Source organism: Arachis hypogaea, chromosome 14, assembly GCF_003086295.3.
Source record: "Arachis hypogaea cultivar Tifrunner chromosome 14, arahy.Tifrunner.gnm2.J5K5, whole genome shotgun sequence".
Lineage (NCBI taxonomy): Eukaryota > Viridiplantae > Streptophyta > Magnoliopsida > Fabales > Fabaceae > Arachis > Arachis hypogaea.
The window spans coordinates 28,169,274-28,186,277 of record NC_092049.1 but is presented as its reverse complement, the minus strand read 5'-3'; the positions used below and the strand labels follow the sequence as shown (position 1 = coordinate 28,186,277).

At 34.7% G+C, this 17,004-nt stretch overlaps 2 protein-coding genes across 2 annotated transcripts; one reads left to right on the top strand and one right to left on the bottom strand.

Annotated features, from left to right (window-relative positions):
• The first annotated feature begins 11,208 nt into the window (after positions 1-11,208).
• Positions 11,209-14,314, top strand: LOC112741876 (uncharacterized). Its single transcript, XM_025791043.3, has 8 exons — positions 11,209-11,738; positions 11,811-11,920; positions 12,383-12,594; positions 12,682-12,773; positions 13,034-13,136; positions 13,282-13,424; positions 13,620-13,724; positions 13,808-14,314. Exons 1-7 carry the CDS (start codon positions 11,529-11,531, stop codon positions 13,722-13,724), a joined length of 975 nt encoding a protein of 324 aa, XP_025646828.1. The 5' UTR covers positions 11,209-11,528; the 3' UTR covers positions 13,808-14,314.
• A 1,253-nt stretch (positions 14,315-15,567) lies between these two features.
• On the bottom strand, positions 15,568-16,364 carry LOC112742460 (protein ALP1-like). The gene is made up of 3 exons (XM_025791696.1): positions 16,349-16,364; positions 16,041-16,253; positions 15,568-15,914 (listed from the first exon to the last, which is right to left on the bottom strand). Exons 1-3 carry the CDS (start codon positions 16,362-16,364, stop codon positions 15,568-15,570), a joined length of 576 nt encoding a protein of 191 aa, XP_025647481.1.
• Positions 16,365-17,004: the final 640 nt, after the last annotated feature.

The window sequence follows — 17,004 nt, the reverse complement described above, 5'->3', positions numbered from 1 at the left end:
TTGTGATCGGAGAAGACTTGGAACTTAACCCCATAGAGATAATGCCTCCACACCTTCAAGGCAAACACGACCGCAGCGAGTTCCAAATCGTGCGTAGGGTAACTAACTCATGAGGTCTCAACTGTCGTGAGGTATACGCCACCACTTTATGATGCTGCATCAGCACACATCCTAGACCCTTTAGTGAGGCATCACAGTACACCTCAAATGGTTTGTTCGGCTCAGGTAACACCAACACAGGTGCAGTGGTCAACTTTTTCTTCAATGCCTGAAAGCTTTCCTCACACTCAGAAGTCCAAACAAACGGAGTGTCTTTGCGGGTTAATTTTGTCAACGGCAAGGCTAATTGCGAAAAGCCTTTGATGAACCTTCGGTAATAGCCAGCTAAGCCCAGAAAACTTCTTATCTCAGTTACTGTGGTTGGTTGCCTCCAATCCATCACAGCTTCCACCTTAGTTGGATCTACGGCTATTCCCTTCTTACTCACCACATGACCCAAAAACTTTACCTCATCCTTCCAAAACTCACACTTAGACAGTTTCGCATAGAGTTTCTTCTCCTTTAAAATTTGCAACACGGTCCTCAAGTGTTCCGCATGCTCTTCTTCAGTCTTGGAGTAAATTAGTATGTCGTCAATGAAGACAACAACGAATTTATCCAGAAACGGACGGAACACTCTATTCATGTAATCCATGAATACCGCAGGAGCATTCGTCAACCCAAAGGACATTACAGTGTACTCGTAATGACCATAACGAGTCCTGAAAGCGGTCTTAGGGATATCCTCACCCCTCACCCTTATCTGGTGATAACCGGATCGCAAATCGATCTTGGAGAAAATCCCAGCTCCTTGTAACTGATCCATGAGATCATCAATCCTCGGCAATGGGTACTTATTCTTTATGGTGACCTTGTTCAGCTGCCTGTAATCCACACAGAGTCACATACTTCTATCTTTCTTCTTTACCAGCAACACTGGAGCACCCCACGGGGAAACACTTGGTTGGATAAAGTTCTTACCCAACAATTCCTCTAACTGAGACTTTAGCTCGGCCATCTCTAACGGTGACATTCTATAAGGAGCACTTGAGATTGGTCCCACCCCAGGCACCAATTCAATAGCAAACTCGACCTCTCGGTTAGGTGGAAATTCCTCAATATCATCGAGAAACACTTCCGGAAACTCACATACTACCAGAATCTGATCCAACCTTTGGTCATCACCCGAAACACCCGCGGTTAACAACAGGATACCCTGACATTCGATTCCAGAACAGTTCACCATCATCGAATTCAAGTAATAATTATTCACCACGACCGGCCCGTCTGTATCTTCCGGCATAAAGTACACCGACTTTGTAGAACAATCAAGCAGGACATAGTTCTCAGATAACCAGTCCAATCCCAAGATAAGATCAAAACCGATCATCGGTAAGCAGATTAAATTATGGACAAAATCACGCTGCTTGAACCTAAACGAAACTTTCGGGCATCCTAGCCTAGTTACCATGGCTTCATGGGTAGCATTATATACTTTTAGATCATAACCTAAGGTTACGATCTTCAATCCTAACTCATGGGCTTTCTCAAATGCAATGAATGAATGCGATGCTCCCGAATCAAATAAAGCATTTAAAGTTTGACCAGCCATTTCACAGTTACCTCGAATGAGTGTCTCAGATCCCTCTGCACCCCTAGCTGAGGTGGTGAACACCCGACCAGTCTGCTGCGCCTCCCCGGCACCTTGTTTCTGCTTCTCCGGACACCTTGGGAGCTTATGTCCTGCCTTTTCACAATTGTAGCACAAATCCCATCTGGCCTTGCATGGTGCTCCCGGATGGTGACTTCCACACCTAGTACAAGCTTGATCATTTTGAGGCTGCTTTCCAAACCTTTTCCCTTGGGAGTTGTTGTTGTTGGGCCTCCTAAAGGAACCTCCCCTCTTGAAAGGTGGACCTCTAGGTGCAAAACTCTTCCCTCAGTTCTGTGGAAATGATCCTTTGTGACTTTCTTTCTCAGTGGCTGCCTTCTTCACGCACTCTTCAGCAACCCTACATTTGTTCACCAACTCGGAGAAAGTCCTAATCTCCATTGGCCCCACCGAACCGAAAATATCGCTCCGGAGTCCTCCTTCGTACTTAACACACTTCCATTCCTTATATTCCACCGGAGTCCCTTGACACATACGAGAGAATCTGAATAGCTCCTCAAACTTGTCAGTATACTTAGATACGGACATAGTTCCCTGCTTCAGCTGCAACAATTCAAGCTCCTTGGCCGTCCTGGCAGAAGTCGGAAAGTACTTATAGAACTCCTCTTGGAAGACATCCCAGGTGATATAATCATCACCCTACTGCAGGAGGCGTCGGATTCCTTGCCACCAATGCGACGCTTCCCTAGTGAGCAAATAGGTAGCGAACTCCACACGCTGCCCTTCAGGTACCACCTGCGCTTGCAGTGCTCGTTTCATGGCCTGAAACCATGTATCGGCCTCAGTCGGGCTAGTGGTTCCCTTGAACTTAGGTGGATTAACCTTCAAAAAGTTTGCCAGTGTCATCGGGCCCTGAACTCCACATCCGTCATTACCATGGTTGTTCATCCGTTGACCAAGAGCCTCAACAGTGGCTTGCATAGCAGCAGCCATGTTCTCCAATGCAGTCATAAAGTTCACCGGGTCATTAGGGTTAATCTCTGGCGCACGAGCATTCATATGACCGCTCCTACGACCTCTACCACGTCCACGAGGCGCCATCTGGTTCCTATACACATCAAACAATCCATATTAAGTTGATCAGTCTCAATATCGAAAGTCTAGTGCTTCAAAGTCCCAAATGCATGCTCATGAACGTTTATGCCAATTATATCAAGCAGATATACTAATAGCACATAACACACATACAGAGAATGCACAGAAGCATAGTCAGTCCGTCCCTCAGGCTCTACAGGAACGAACTGTTCTGATACCATAATGTAACACCCTATCATACAGAGTCTTATGCTTAAGTCATAATTCAGAGATGGCAAGGTATTACGACCTCTAAAATAAAAATTTAGTACGTATAGTAGTATGAATGATTGATTATAGCTAGGAGCCTTTGTAGAAAGAGGGTAAACAAAAACCGTAACTCGAAAGCGCAACACTCCGATCGATAACATAACGAACAAGGATAAGCTAACGCGAGATTATATATATACAAGGGAGTGTCAAAAATAAGAATATCAAGACTCAAAATCCGGTTGCGAAGATAACCAGTCCGAGCATAGTAAAATATACATATAATAAAATAAGGAAACCCCAAAGGAAACCCAAAGGGACACAAAAACAGAGAACCTATTCTCCAAAAATCTCCCATAAGAGGAGTCATCACAGTTTGTATTGTTTAATGGAGATAAAAGTATCTAAACAAGATATATAATCTAAAACAGAGTCCCGAGAACAAGGATCTTCGCTAATCCAGAAGTCTCCAGAATACCTCAACGAGAAGCCTCGCGTCCTGCATCTAAAAACCACAAAATCCGCATGGGTGAGAACCAGAGGTCCCCAGCATGGTAACAGCTTCCACATATATAATACATAATAATAGAAGAAAGCCAAAGGCAATCCTAGAACTTCCTCCAGATAATATCAAAGCTTATAAACAAACTAAACTGTAAGTGGCAACTGACTAAAGATCTTTCAGTCTAACTAATACTTCCCTTTCCAATTCCTTCAGACCTCCCAACCACCAACAGTAGTATAATATAACAAACCCAGTTATATCAGACAAGAGATTTACAATTAGGAACAGATAAGGCATTTAGGCAATTAACAAGTAATATGCAGTCAAACAGGAAATCTCAAACAATTCATGTAGTATGCACATGATGAATGCCTGCCCCGAGTGGCTGATGATATCATCTGTCGGTTATAGAGCCAACCCGACAAGTCCTGGTAGCTAACCTTGGACTGTCCCTCTATCGCGCATCCCCAACTCGAGTTATACTCATCATAAACTTGATCATAATCATGATCCATATCCATCACCCTCACTGGTGGATATTTACGGGGGCGAGCTCATTCGGGCTTTCACAGTGCCCGGCCACACTTACGACATAGGGTCGAAAGAGCTTCGAGTCTCAATCTGGAGCACGTGGTGGCTAGCCACTGCTTCCTCCCAGGGAAACCCTCATCTCCGATGGTGGAAGTGCAAACATTCACAACTCATTCAACAGCATATATGCATTTATACTTAGCCATAATCATGGCTCCGCCGTAACACAGCAATAATCTAGCCATCCGGCTCACGGTTAAATCCATAACCAGCCAATTCATTAACAATTACGACTCTTCGGCCCATGGCACAACAAGCACTTCCACCGCCATCCTCCGCATCTCACATAATCATCTTTGATCCTTATTGATCATTCATGTTTTCCTTGCTTCGCTCGCAAGTTACCACATTTACTAGCCCCTTGCCTCATTGCTAGGCATATTATAATGATTTAAGACATAAGTGGTGAGATCGGAGGCTTAGAAGTATGAAATTTGACTTTTAAAACTCAAAAATCAACTTTGGGATGAAAACAGGGCCACGCGTACGCGCACTCCATGCGCACGCGTGGATGGACACAAAACTCATCGACGCGCAAGCGTCATACGCGCGAACGCGCGGGTTGAAAAATAGCCAAACGACGCGCAAGCGTCAGCCACGCGTACGCGTGGGTGTTCTTGCGCCCCAGGCACAAAACTGACACAACTCTGGCACAACTCTCGGGAAAATAGCTGGGCATTTGGTGCAGTGCATCGACGCGCCCGCGCACACCACGCACACACGTGGATGGTGCTTTCTTGAAGAACGACGCGCACGCGCCAAGTGCGCCTACGCGCGGAGGGTCATTCTGCTAAAAAATTTTCTAAGTTAAAAGTTGCAGAATTTACAGATTCGACCCCCAATCTTCCGACGGACATAACTTTCTCATTTTAAATCGTTTTCACCCGTTCTTCGAACGGCATGGACATCCCGGATCCAATTTCATTTCTAAACAGATTTGGCACAAATCATAGATCCGTAGTCCAAGTTATGTCCCGTCAAAGTATGCCCAAAAACCATGTTTTCATACAAAACCATAAAGTGCCATTTTCAAAACAAGCCACTTTCAACTCTTTTCAAAATCAATCAAAACATGCCAATTTCATCCCTTTTCTTTGAAATCAATCAAAATGTACCAAAATCAACATCAAGCCATCCTCAACTCACACATTAACACTTTACCAAAATTCTCAAAACCACATCTAACCATTTTAACACTTCTCAATCAAATGGCTAAAGGACAAACACAATATCATAGCATATATTCTTCCTCATCCCAATTTCCAATAATACCATTTCCAATCAACCATCATTATACATAATCATCATCATACTCACCATCAACATGGTACCACCCACCAATTCAACCTTAATCATTCATCAAGCATATATCACAACATGCATTTTCTCATACATCACACAACCAAGGCATTAATATTCATAATCACATATATGATCACATCATATATCTCAACCAATCAACAATATTATCAATTCAATGCCTATCTTAGGGCCTCTAGCCTAAGTATTTCTTACCACATTACATATTAGATACGAGAAACCGAAACCATACCTTAACCGATTTCCCAAGCTCAACCGGAGCACTTCCAAACCACTTGTCCACAAGCTCTCAAGGTCTCAACACCTCCAAGAACAGATTTTATCACACAAAACCCTCTCCCAAGCTTTCCAAAATCACCAATCAAGCTCTAATATTCACATACACATAACCTAAGCCACAATCATCATATCCATACACAACATCTCAATACCCAAACATCATAGAACAACAAATTACACTAGGGTTGAGAATCTTACTACACCCAAGGTCCTAGGAGACAAGATTAACCTTCTCCTTCAAGAGAGCTGGGTCCTATAACATCAAAGAGCCCAAAATCTCAACATTTCACCCATGAAACTCGAAAACAAGGACTGGAATTTCGAAGAGTAAAACGTGGCTTACCTTAAGATTGATTGTATGGGTTTTGTAGGGCTCTCCGCGGTGAACGCATGACCGCAAACGGTACGGCGATCGGAGCTCTAGATCAAAAGTTATGGTGGTTTGAAGATCAACCAAGGGAGAGAACTTGAGAGAGTGTTCTTCCCCCCCTCCAAATCAATTTCAGCGTGTGTTTGTGTGTTGTGAGGAGAGAGAGTGCTGAAAACTAGGGTTTTGGTTTAGTTTAGTTGGGTCAGGGACCCACTTTGGGTCCGGTTGGTCTGGTTTGGTCCGTTCGGTCTAATCTTGGTCCGTTTTCTATAAAATTGGTACCGAAATTCTCGTCTCAAACTCCTCTATCACATTTAGCCATAAAAATAACATTTTTTGGCTTTATAGGATAAATTCTCATTTATGGGTTAATTAGCCGTTAATTAACTGGGTCTTACATTATTCAGCAGTTTTTTTTTAAGATATTTATACACAAAAAATTTAAAAGAGTTGGTAACTATTATTCTTTTGTTTCTCTTTGCATCATAATTATTTCATCATGTATGTACCATTTATTTTAAGAGTGGTTTTTACCACTTAGTTTGATACTTTATTTAAGATCTTAAGATTGGGATTTAAAATATTTTTTCCTTAAAAATGCATAGATTTTACACTAGCCAAAAGTACTAATGTATCAAAAAAAAAAAAAAAAAAACAAAATATACTTCTTTTTATCATGTCAATGTCTTAATTTCATATTTTTCATCGATTATTTTTTTTTAATATTGGCTTGGAGGTTTCTTATCATTTCTTACTCATTTAGTAAAAGTTAAAAATAAGAGGAAATACTTTATATTTCCATTAATAGAATTAGAATTTTATCCAAAACTAAAAAGAAAAAGAAAATTATTCATAAAATGTTTTCGAAACACATTTACTTTGTTGAAGCTATCAATTTTTTTCTTAGATTCTTATGTAGTTCTTTTTAAATTATATGATTTTGTATTTATAAGTAACTTTTCAAACTAAGTTTAGAGCCAAGTCTTTTGGTATTTCTACCTCTTAAACCTACTATGTTATTACGAGAGGCCAACAGGCGAAAGGCTAATGGACTTTGTTCTAAGTGGACTCATTTTCATTAAGCTGTATATCTTATGTTGTCGTACCAATTTGAGTTTTCATAATTCTGATTTATATATTGACTAATCAGGTTTTGGATAAATTTTTTTCTTCTTAAATTTAGGGTTTAAATTGAGTATCTGATCTTTTATTTAATTTGTTTGAGTAATAGATAAAATTTGATTTTTTAAAGAGATTTACAAATAATTTAGAATTCAAATATCGAAAATTGTCTATTGATGAGTTTTACAAATAAATTATGATGGATAAATATTATTTTTGAATTTTTTTTTCAAATTTATTGGCATAAAGTCAATATATGCTATTTTATAGTTGTTATACTTCAAATGTAATTTTCTAATGTTAGTAATGTTTAATTGATAATTTATTTTGCTAGATTTTTTCTCTATATAAAGAGACTAAATATATAATAACTTAAGTTTATTATGTCAATAAAGTCATGTATTATAAACTCAAAATTATTGTTTGAAAAATATTAAAATAGTTTTGGTGGTTAACTTTATTATTTTTAAATAATATTTATATTTATTAAATTTTGAAGAGTTAGTAGTGTGAAATTTGTTTTCTTTTAAGATTTGTATTATTAATTAAGATTCTAATTATCATTTGAGTTGGTCAACTAATTTAGTTGATCAATTAATTTAGTTAAAAATTTTGTATAATAATTATATAGTAAACATAAAAAATAAAATTATAGAATTGACTTAAACAATAAAATTTATATTCGTAATTATTTTATTTTTCAATTATTAATATTAATTGTATTGTTCATATTTTTCAACAAACTTGCATGGTTGATATTGATAAGGATGAGAAGTTGAGTAATGTTACAAATCTTAAATAGTGTTCACTGTTATATTTGTTTTGTTTTCGTGAATAAATTTGAATATTGTTGATTTTCTTTAGTTGAAACACATGTGTTTTGTTTGAGTTCATAATAACATGATAATTTTTAGTTTTTATCACAATTGTGCTTTAATTTGTCTTTTTTTGTATTTGAATAAATATATACTTTAAAATTATCTTTGTTATTTTTTATTTAATTAATGTAATCAGACGGTTTACTAAGAATTTTAGGTAAATGTTGTATTAAATAAAGTAATAAACTAAAGATTTTGTATTCATTGCTTAATATGTATATATTATTTAACTAATATATTCAATTGTCAAGGCGCCGGGTGATACAAAATTAGAAAGAGGAACCTCATCCACGACAAAAATTTGGAGACGGTTATGGATGTCATTAGAGCTAAAGATGTTGAATATTTATCCAAAGTCACAAATAAAAATTGGATTGAAGACTCTATTGTATTCTTCCATGTTGGTGTGTTTAATTTTTAGAATTTACATTAAACTTTTAATTTAAGGCATTACATAATTTAATCCATTTTTTATTATGTTAATTTTATACCTATTGAAAAACATGCATTTTACTTTAGCTTATGATTTCATAATAATTCTTAGTTTTTATGTCAACTGCATTTTAATTTGCACATTTATATTTGTATAAGTATATACATTTCATAATTTTGTCCGTCATTATTAATTTAGTTTACATAATTAAATATTCTATTACATGCTTCGGTGAATATCATTTTTAATAAAAACTAAAAAACTTTCGCTCATTATTTTTCTAATATATATACATTTTGTTATGTTTTTTTTTTTTTGGTTATTTATAAACGCAAGCAGTAAAATATCCGTTCTATTTCAACTAATTGTATTTACTCATTTTAATTGAAATATTAAATTATTTATTTTTCATATCATATATAAAACCGTGCAAATGCACGGGGCTCGACTAGTTAAAGAAAATAAAGAGTTTTGGTCATAACCAGTTCGACAATACGGCTTTTTTATTGAAATAAATAAAGAAAAAAAAATTATTTCTCTGAATACACCTAGGGATATCAATGGGGCAGGGCGGGGCGGGGATGCCTCCCTGCTCCCCATTCCCGCCCTCAAATTTGCTCCCCATCCCCGCCCCATTTCCCGCCGTGGGGAAATATTGCTTCCATCCCCATTCTCCACGGGATCCCATTCTCTGCGGGGACCCCATTCCCCATCTACATAATAGTTCTAACTAATTATTAATTTTCATATGAATAGAGCTGCAAGTATCTATCTTATACAAAAACTGCAAGATTTTATACACGATGGTGACTTCTTTCGAAATAACGCAATGGGGAAACACAACGACGAGTCAAAGGATAAAGCAGTGGACGAAGTGGGAGACGCGGCAACAAAAAGGAGAATGGACACGACGGCAGAGTTACGAAAAGGAACGCCGCAAATAGAAATTACGACGCGGTAAGGGTGATGGCACGGTGAAGTGTGACGATGCGATGAGAAGGGTTATGCAAATAAAGATTAGGAGTTTTGGGTTTCTCTATATATGTGTGTGTGAGAAATGACTAAAAAACATATACGAGAGATAAACTATAAAGGATAATTCAAGGAATTCATAAATTTCGGGAAATAGCGGGGACGGGGCAGGGATCCTCGCTCGAGTCCCCGCGCCTGCTTCGGAAGAATTTTGTCCCCCATTCCCATCCCGCGGGAAAAATTCCCCACAATCGGATCCCCATTCGGGGCAGTCCCGCAGGGATCCCCGCATCTCGGAGAATTTTGCCATCCCTAAATACACCCGGCTATAAATAATTTTCAAAATGCGCAATTCCATCTCAAATCCATCACCAACAAAGTGGATATACACTCCAACTCGATTTTAGTATCCACGAAATGGGCCAAATTTCCATTTCTTGGATAGCAGCCACGAATTGAACCATAACAATAGTAGCACACGCGAAATAAAACTAGAGGAATATTGGCACCTAGTTTTTATTTTATGACAAAATCTAATTATATATATAAATTATATATAAACTACGAAGCTTTGGAATATATATATATATAAATTAAAAAGTTTAAGATAGGTAAAGTTGGATCTAACAAAAGAAACACATTTTTCACATGTTCAAAAAAAAAAAAAAAAGTATATAATATCATTTGATGAGCGCTACTTCATTGTTGGTATTTTAAATTTAACACATACTAATTTACTTTCAATAATTACTATTCGCATTTAAGTGAAAATCCAATTTAAATAAAATATTGTTAAATACTAATATTTTTCCTAAACTCAATAAATGGGATAGGCCTTGCAATGTCTCAGTAATAGCATCAGCAAAAAGAATGCATTTTATTTATTTATTTTAACAATAAAAAAATTATATTATACAATTTCTGTAATCCTATATATTTATATAGTCAATATTTAGTCAATGAATTAAAGTTCAAATGACATGGTCTCTCTATATTCATCTAAGAGGTCGCGGATCGAGTCTCCCTATCTTCGATAAAAAAATATAGTCAATATTTAAGGTTAAAGTTTGTGTTGTTTTGCTTTAGAAGATAAATAAATTATAACATCGTAAGAACAAAGATAAAAAAGGCAAGACAATTTTGGCAATTTTTATTAAAATTAATTTTGATAAAATAAATATTATTTGAATAATATTAGTTAAAATTATTTATAGATAAATAATTAATTAATTAATAAAAAAATAATATTAAATTATATTATTTTTTTAAATATATTTATTTTTTTATATTTTTTAGTATTTTTTATAATATTTTATTTTTTAGTATATTATAATTTTTTATTATTATAATAAAAATTAATATTTATTTATGAAATTAAAAATAACATATAAAAATTGATAATTTTTTAAGTATTTTTTTGTAGTAAAAAATTAATATTTATTTATTAAATTAAAAATAATATATAAAATAACATATTTTAGTACTCTTTTTATGTACTCTTAATACTCTTATTTTTAATATTTTTTTCACGTACTCTTAATAATCTTATGTTTATTATTAACTTTAATCAATTGGTCAAAATTACTGCTCAAATAACTTAATCAATTAAAATAATTATTAACCTTAATTAATCATTATTGTAATATTTTATTTTATATTGTTTAATTTTATATTATCATTGGAATTAATGGGCAGATACATCTTTATTGTTATACAATGAAAATTAGGTGCCAATATTCTTTTGCTTCCATTTCGCTTGTACCATCATTATCATGGTCAATTCGTGGTGGGCGCTATCCAGGAAATGGATATCTGGCCCATTTCGTGGACACCAAAACTGAGTTGGAATGTATATCCATTTCGTGGATCATATACCTGAGATGAAGCTGGGTATTTTGGAAATTATTTGCAGCCGTGCGTATTTAGAGAAATAATTTTTTTTTATTTATTTCAACAAAAAAGCCTCGACAATACTTTTGATAATTTTTCGAATTACGGCAAAAGCTTTGGTAGCACAAACGACAGTTGGTGTGGGTGTCGCTCGGCGCGAGCGTTGGTGAAGAATGAGCAGTTCGGGCGACGCAGAAGCAGAAGCAGAAGCAGAATACTTCAGCAAGGACTTCGAATGGGAAGAAGTAAGAGCTGACGTGGAATCTAACCCTTCGTTCCGCTACCACCTCCTTCCTTTTCAACCCTCCAAATCACAAGCAGAATCAGATGTGCGAGCATGGAAGCGATTCCATGTTCGTCATTCCTCGGGAAAGTTCTTCAAGGTTCCCCTTTCTTTCTTTCTTAATTTTTTTTTGGTCACTTTTCGTGAACTGAACTCACAACTGCATTCCCAGGAGCGACGCTATCTGCTGAAGGAGTTCCCGGAACTTGTTTCATCTGCTCCACACACTAAGCTTTTGGAAGTAGGTTGCGGCAATGGAAGCACTGCTCTTCCAATACTACGGTTCTCTTTCCTTTTTTTTCTTATTTTTCTTTTTTCTTAAAAATAGAATTATTTTACGCTAAGCTGTAATACCAATTGATTATTGAGAATTTGATAATGCATTTATAAATTATTAATCACATAATTGTGGCATTAAATCTAGATGGATGGAAATGGAATTGGCTTTCATGCCCTCAATTTCACGCATTTTTGTTGAGATACTCAATTCTCTGTGTTTTTATTTGAATTGGAAGACTAATGTACCTATTATTAGGACTTAGGAGTATAAAAACGTCGCACTTTTTATTCTTCTTCTCAACTTTATGATCATGTGAAGGGAATAGACAATGAGTTAGTTCGAATTAATTTATGAATTTGCTGATTGAAATTGAATGTAAACCTTTAAGTGGTTTGTTGCTTTGTGCTATTGGATTATTGCACCCTGCTTGGTGTTGTCGATCTTATGAGAGTTTGCCTGTGTAGGGCCAACAAAGATGTCATTGTCTATGCATGCGACTGTAGTGATGAGACTCTTGAAAAGGCCAAAGAGATTTTAGGTGCTGCCACCATTGTGGCTTTTAGTCACCGGTTTCATACATTCTATTGTGATGTTTCCACTGATGGATTCCCAAACTGGTTGGTATGCAACCCATGCCGAGATAGAGTTTTGCAAAAACCATCAATGTGCTTGTCAGGTTTGATGCTTTAACTTATTGTGGCTAATTATAGTATTTATGTGTTTCCAGCATCATATAATATCTGTTCTTTCTGCTTCTCTCTAGATGTCAAACATGATAATGGAATGCACTCTACCAATCCATTTAAATTAGAAGGATGCGAATGTTGTATTGGGGGAGTAGATTTTGTAACATTGGTATGAACTTTTCTCCTGTAAAATTTTAAATAGCGTGCATGCATTGATTTGAATGTTTCTAGATGTTTATGATTGTTTTACCTCAGTGGCTCAGTGATGCTTAGTTTTTCTAGTCCAGCTTTCTGAATTCATCCACATATGCATAAATGTTATCTCTAACTCTACAAATTAATTATTGAAATATGAGTGTGTTTAAGTTTAAATCAATGGCCTCGAACTGTATAAGTTTCTTTTTTTCATAAAATTTGATGTAATGCCAGATATTCACCCTATCAGCAATACCACTGGAAAGGATGCCAAGGTTCATCAAGGAATGCTTTGATGTGTTAAATCCTGGAGGCATGGTTTTATTTAGGGACTACGGTAACAAACAAACAAATCGATTTATTCATGTTTCTGTTTCTTTTAGGAGATAAATCTATAGTTCTGTGGTATTTCTGTAAATCTTTTTGGCATTTAGTTCTTTTGAACCCCATATGTTGCCAATGACTGACAACTAAGAAATCAGGCCTTTATGATATGACCATGCTTCGATTTGAGGAAGATAAGAGAGTTGGATTTAGGGAATACATGCGATTGGATGGAACACGGGCATATTTCTTTTGTTTGGATACTGTACGAGACCTATTTGTGGGTTCAGGCTTCACTGAGGTAAACATACCTTTAATTTTGTTTTGTTCTTTCCTTTCTGGCCACTATAAAACAAGAACTTTTGGTATTAAATATATCGGATCTATCTTTCAACCTTCCTATAGTTTTTTGGTGTCTCAAGTTTCTGAGGTGTTTCTGACATAATGTGTTCTGCTGACTTCCGCTAAATTTGATAGTCTATGAACTCTGCTGCAGCTTGAGCTTGATTATTGCTGTGTAAAATCTGTAAACCGCCAGAAAGGCAAGTGCATGCGAAGGATTTGGGTTCATGGGAAGTTTCAGAAGCCTGTACTGAATTAGGTATCAGCAATCTCTCTTTGGGCATACCTTGTTAATTCAGAAGAAAATTGCACTTGTTCAAATACATCATTGATCGGTTCCAGCTATCCTAAAGATTAAAGGGGAGACAGATGAATCATAAAGCTAGTGAAGAGCTCTTGAATTTCGGCACCATGAGAATGACATGGTTATCTGTTTCTGGAAAAGCAAATGTAGAAGATCTCTTTGGCTGCAGTGTCATGTCCAGTCTATCCATTTTCTTCTTTTTGTTTTTGGAGTGAATATGAATCCAATGTATCTTGAGGCTTTTAAGAGAATCATCAAGTTCTTAACAGAAAAAAAGATAAAGAATGATCTCGTTAATCTGCGGATGACAGTAAGATTCCTGCAAAATGTGTTAACGTGAAAGCAATAGCTGTTTTCACTTTCTAGTTTCTAGTGTTAATGTGTCGCCGGAGAATTAGAGCAGAGGTGTGGTCAATTACAATTTTCAGGTTGGGTTGGGCCATAATAAATTGGTCCCCACGAGACCCAAAATTATATGGTTCTTTAAGAAGTACATTGGGTTGTCCAAAATCAAAGTGCATCATGCACCATTTATTCGTTTCCAACCTGCCATTACAGGCTGCATTCTCCTATGTGTGGTTTAAAGATTAAATTTTATTACCAAGAATGTCATTCCTAGAAATATAATGTCTAGGAATAAGATTATTCTTATTCTTTAAAATATAAGATATCTATGTTTGGTTATAAAATTTAATGTTTTAGAATGTTATGTAATAATTTTAGGAATGAATAAATTTTTATTTGGTTGAGTTTAAATTTCTTGGTCATATTATGTAATATGTCAAAATTATCCTTACTCATTCAAATTAAAATATTAATGACTAAAAATTAAATAAAGCTAATTAAATATTATTTTTTTACATTGATTTTTTTTAATTTACAAAATATCTTTAATAATAAATTTATTAAAATATCCCTAATAATAAATATGTTTAGTTAAAATTATTATTGATTTTAATTTTTTTTAGAATTTACTAAAATATCTCTAATATCAAATATCTTTAGCTAAATTATTTATTGATTCTAATTTTTTTAAATTTATTAAAATACTCTTAATATTAAATATGTTCAAATAAAATTATTATTGATTCTATTTTTTTAAATTTATTTAAATACCCCCAATATCAAATATGTTTAACTATACTAAAATACTCCTAATATCAAATATGTTCAACTAAAGGAATATCAAATATGTTCAACTAAAATTATTATTGATTCTAATTTTTTTAAAATTTACTTAAATACCCTCAATATCAAATATGTTTAACTAAAATTATTATTGATTCTAATTTTTTTAAATTTACTAAAATACCTCCAATATCAAATATCTTTAGTTAAATTATTATTGATTCTAAATTTTACTTAATAACAATATGTTTAATTAAAATTATTAGTTTTTTACATTTTGAATTTACAAAAATACTTCTAATAAGAAATTTACTAAATACTCTTAATAAAAATGTGTTTAATTAAAATTATTATCGATTCTAATCTTTTCAAATTTACTAAAATACCCCTAATAACAAATATCCTTAATTAAAATTAACATTATCACAATTAAATTTACTAAAAAAGCATTACTATTATCCAAATGAAAGTTACAAAGAAGTCTCAAAAGTAAAAAATTACTTGCACTAATAAACATACATGCACAACTCTTATACAAGAACACAAACACATCAATAAAATGAAATCAATGTTACGACAGACAGCCTCACACATAGAAAAATGATTATAATTATCGAGCGTGAAGTCTTCTCCTCCATTGGTTCCATATTTCTTGTGCAAGTTGATCTCTTCATCTACCCCAAGCATCACTCGTCTCAATATGGTGGATCGTCTCACCATCTATTCCAAGTATATTTTGATCTTCTATCTCATCAATAGGATCCACAACCATCACTCTTCTAATATGATTATGCAAAAGGCAACAAGCAGTTATAATTCTTCCTTGAGTCTTAATAGGATAAAATGATCTTTCCCTTAAAATTTTCCATCTTGCTTTCAATACTCCAAATGCCCTTTCAATGACATTCCTAGCTTGTGAGTGTTTCATATTAAAAAACTTTTGAGCTGTACTGGGTTGATTATGTGGATTAAACTCACTCAAATGATATTTTTGTCCTCTATAAGGTGCCAAAAATCCTTCACAATTCATGTATCCAGCATCACATAAGTAGTAATGACATAGTGTGACATATAAAATTGAATAAAATTAATGAAAGATCAAATAGTTACTTTGATAATACACTAAAGTCTCAATAAAAATACCTTGGGGAATACTAAACCCATTGCGAAATAGTGCATCTCGCAATACCCTAGAATCCACAGCTGAACCCTCCCAACCCACCAGTACGTAGATAAATTGCATATCGGGAGCAACCACTCCAAGCACATTGGTTGTTATGTCACCTTTTCTGTTTCGATATCTAGACTTATCAGCCTCAAGGACATTGACTTTGATATGAGTACTATCTAAGGCTCCTAGGCAATTCTAAAATCTAAAAAAGAGATCAATTAACTCAATTCTAAAGCACACCAAGCATATTAGGTTTAATAACATTAGCAATATAAATTACCTTGAACTATTTCCATCGTTCATCCATTCTATCCTGGCTAAATGGTTGAGGTTTCTTCAGTAAGAGATTATGACATCTCAAAATAGCAAGCAATACATCATTAAATCGCCTATTAATTGTTTCTTCAGATCTCACAAATTGTCTCTTTATTACTCTAATTTTGACGTCATGTGCTATAATATGTAAAAACATGACAATCATTTCTTCCACACCCATATTCCTACTTGGTTCTAACTTTCCAACCACTTTAAGCATGTTACACAATGCATGAAAGGCACGTCTATCCATTCTTGTGTTTTCTATACATGCTAGATCGCTAAAATAAATAATCCTATCGACACTAACATCCCTTATTACTTGCTTACTGTAACTGTCATTCCATTTTCTTTTTTTTCTCAATTCCAATATAATCAAAATATAACAAATCATTAACAACTTAACCATAAGGTCATTCATTAATTCGAAATGTAAAATCAAGCAGGCAATAACTCTCATCTTCTGTTTGGGATCCATTCTATAAAAAAAAAATTAAAATATTTAGCCAAAAGACTTTACTATTTATTTATTCTATATAATAATTACTATTGATGGTTATCAGTGGCTAAGAGAAGGGGGTTGAATCTTAGCCCCCTTTTTGCTTGATAATACTTGCTGAC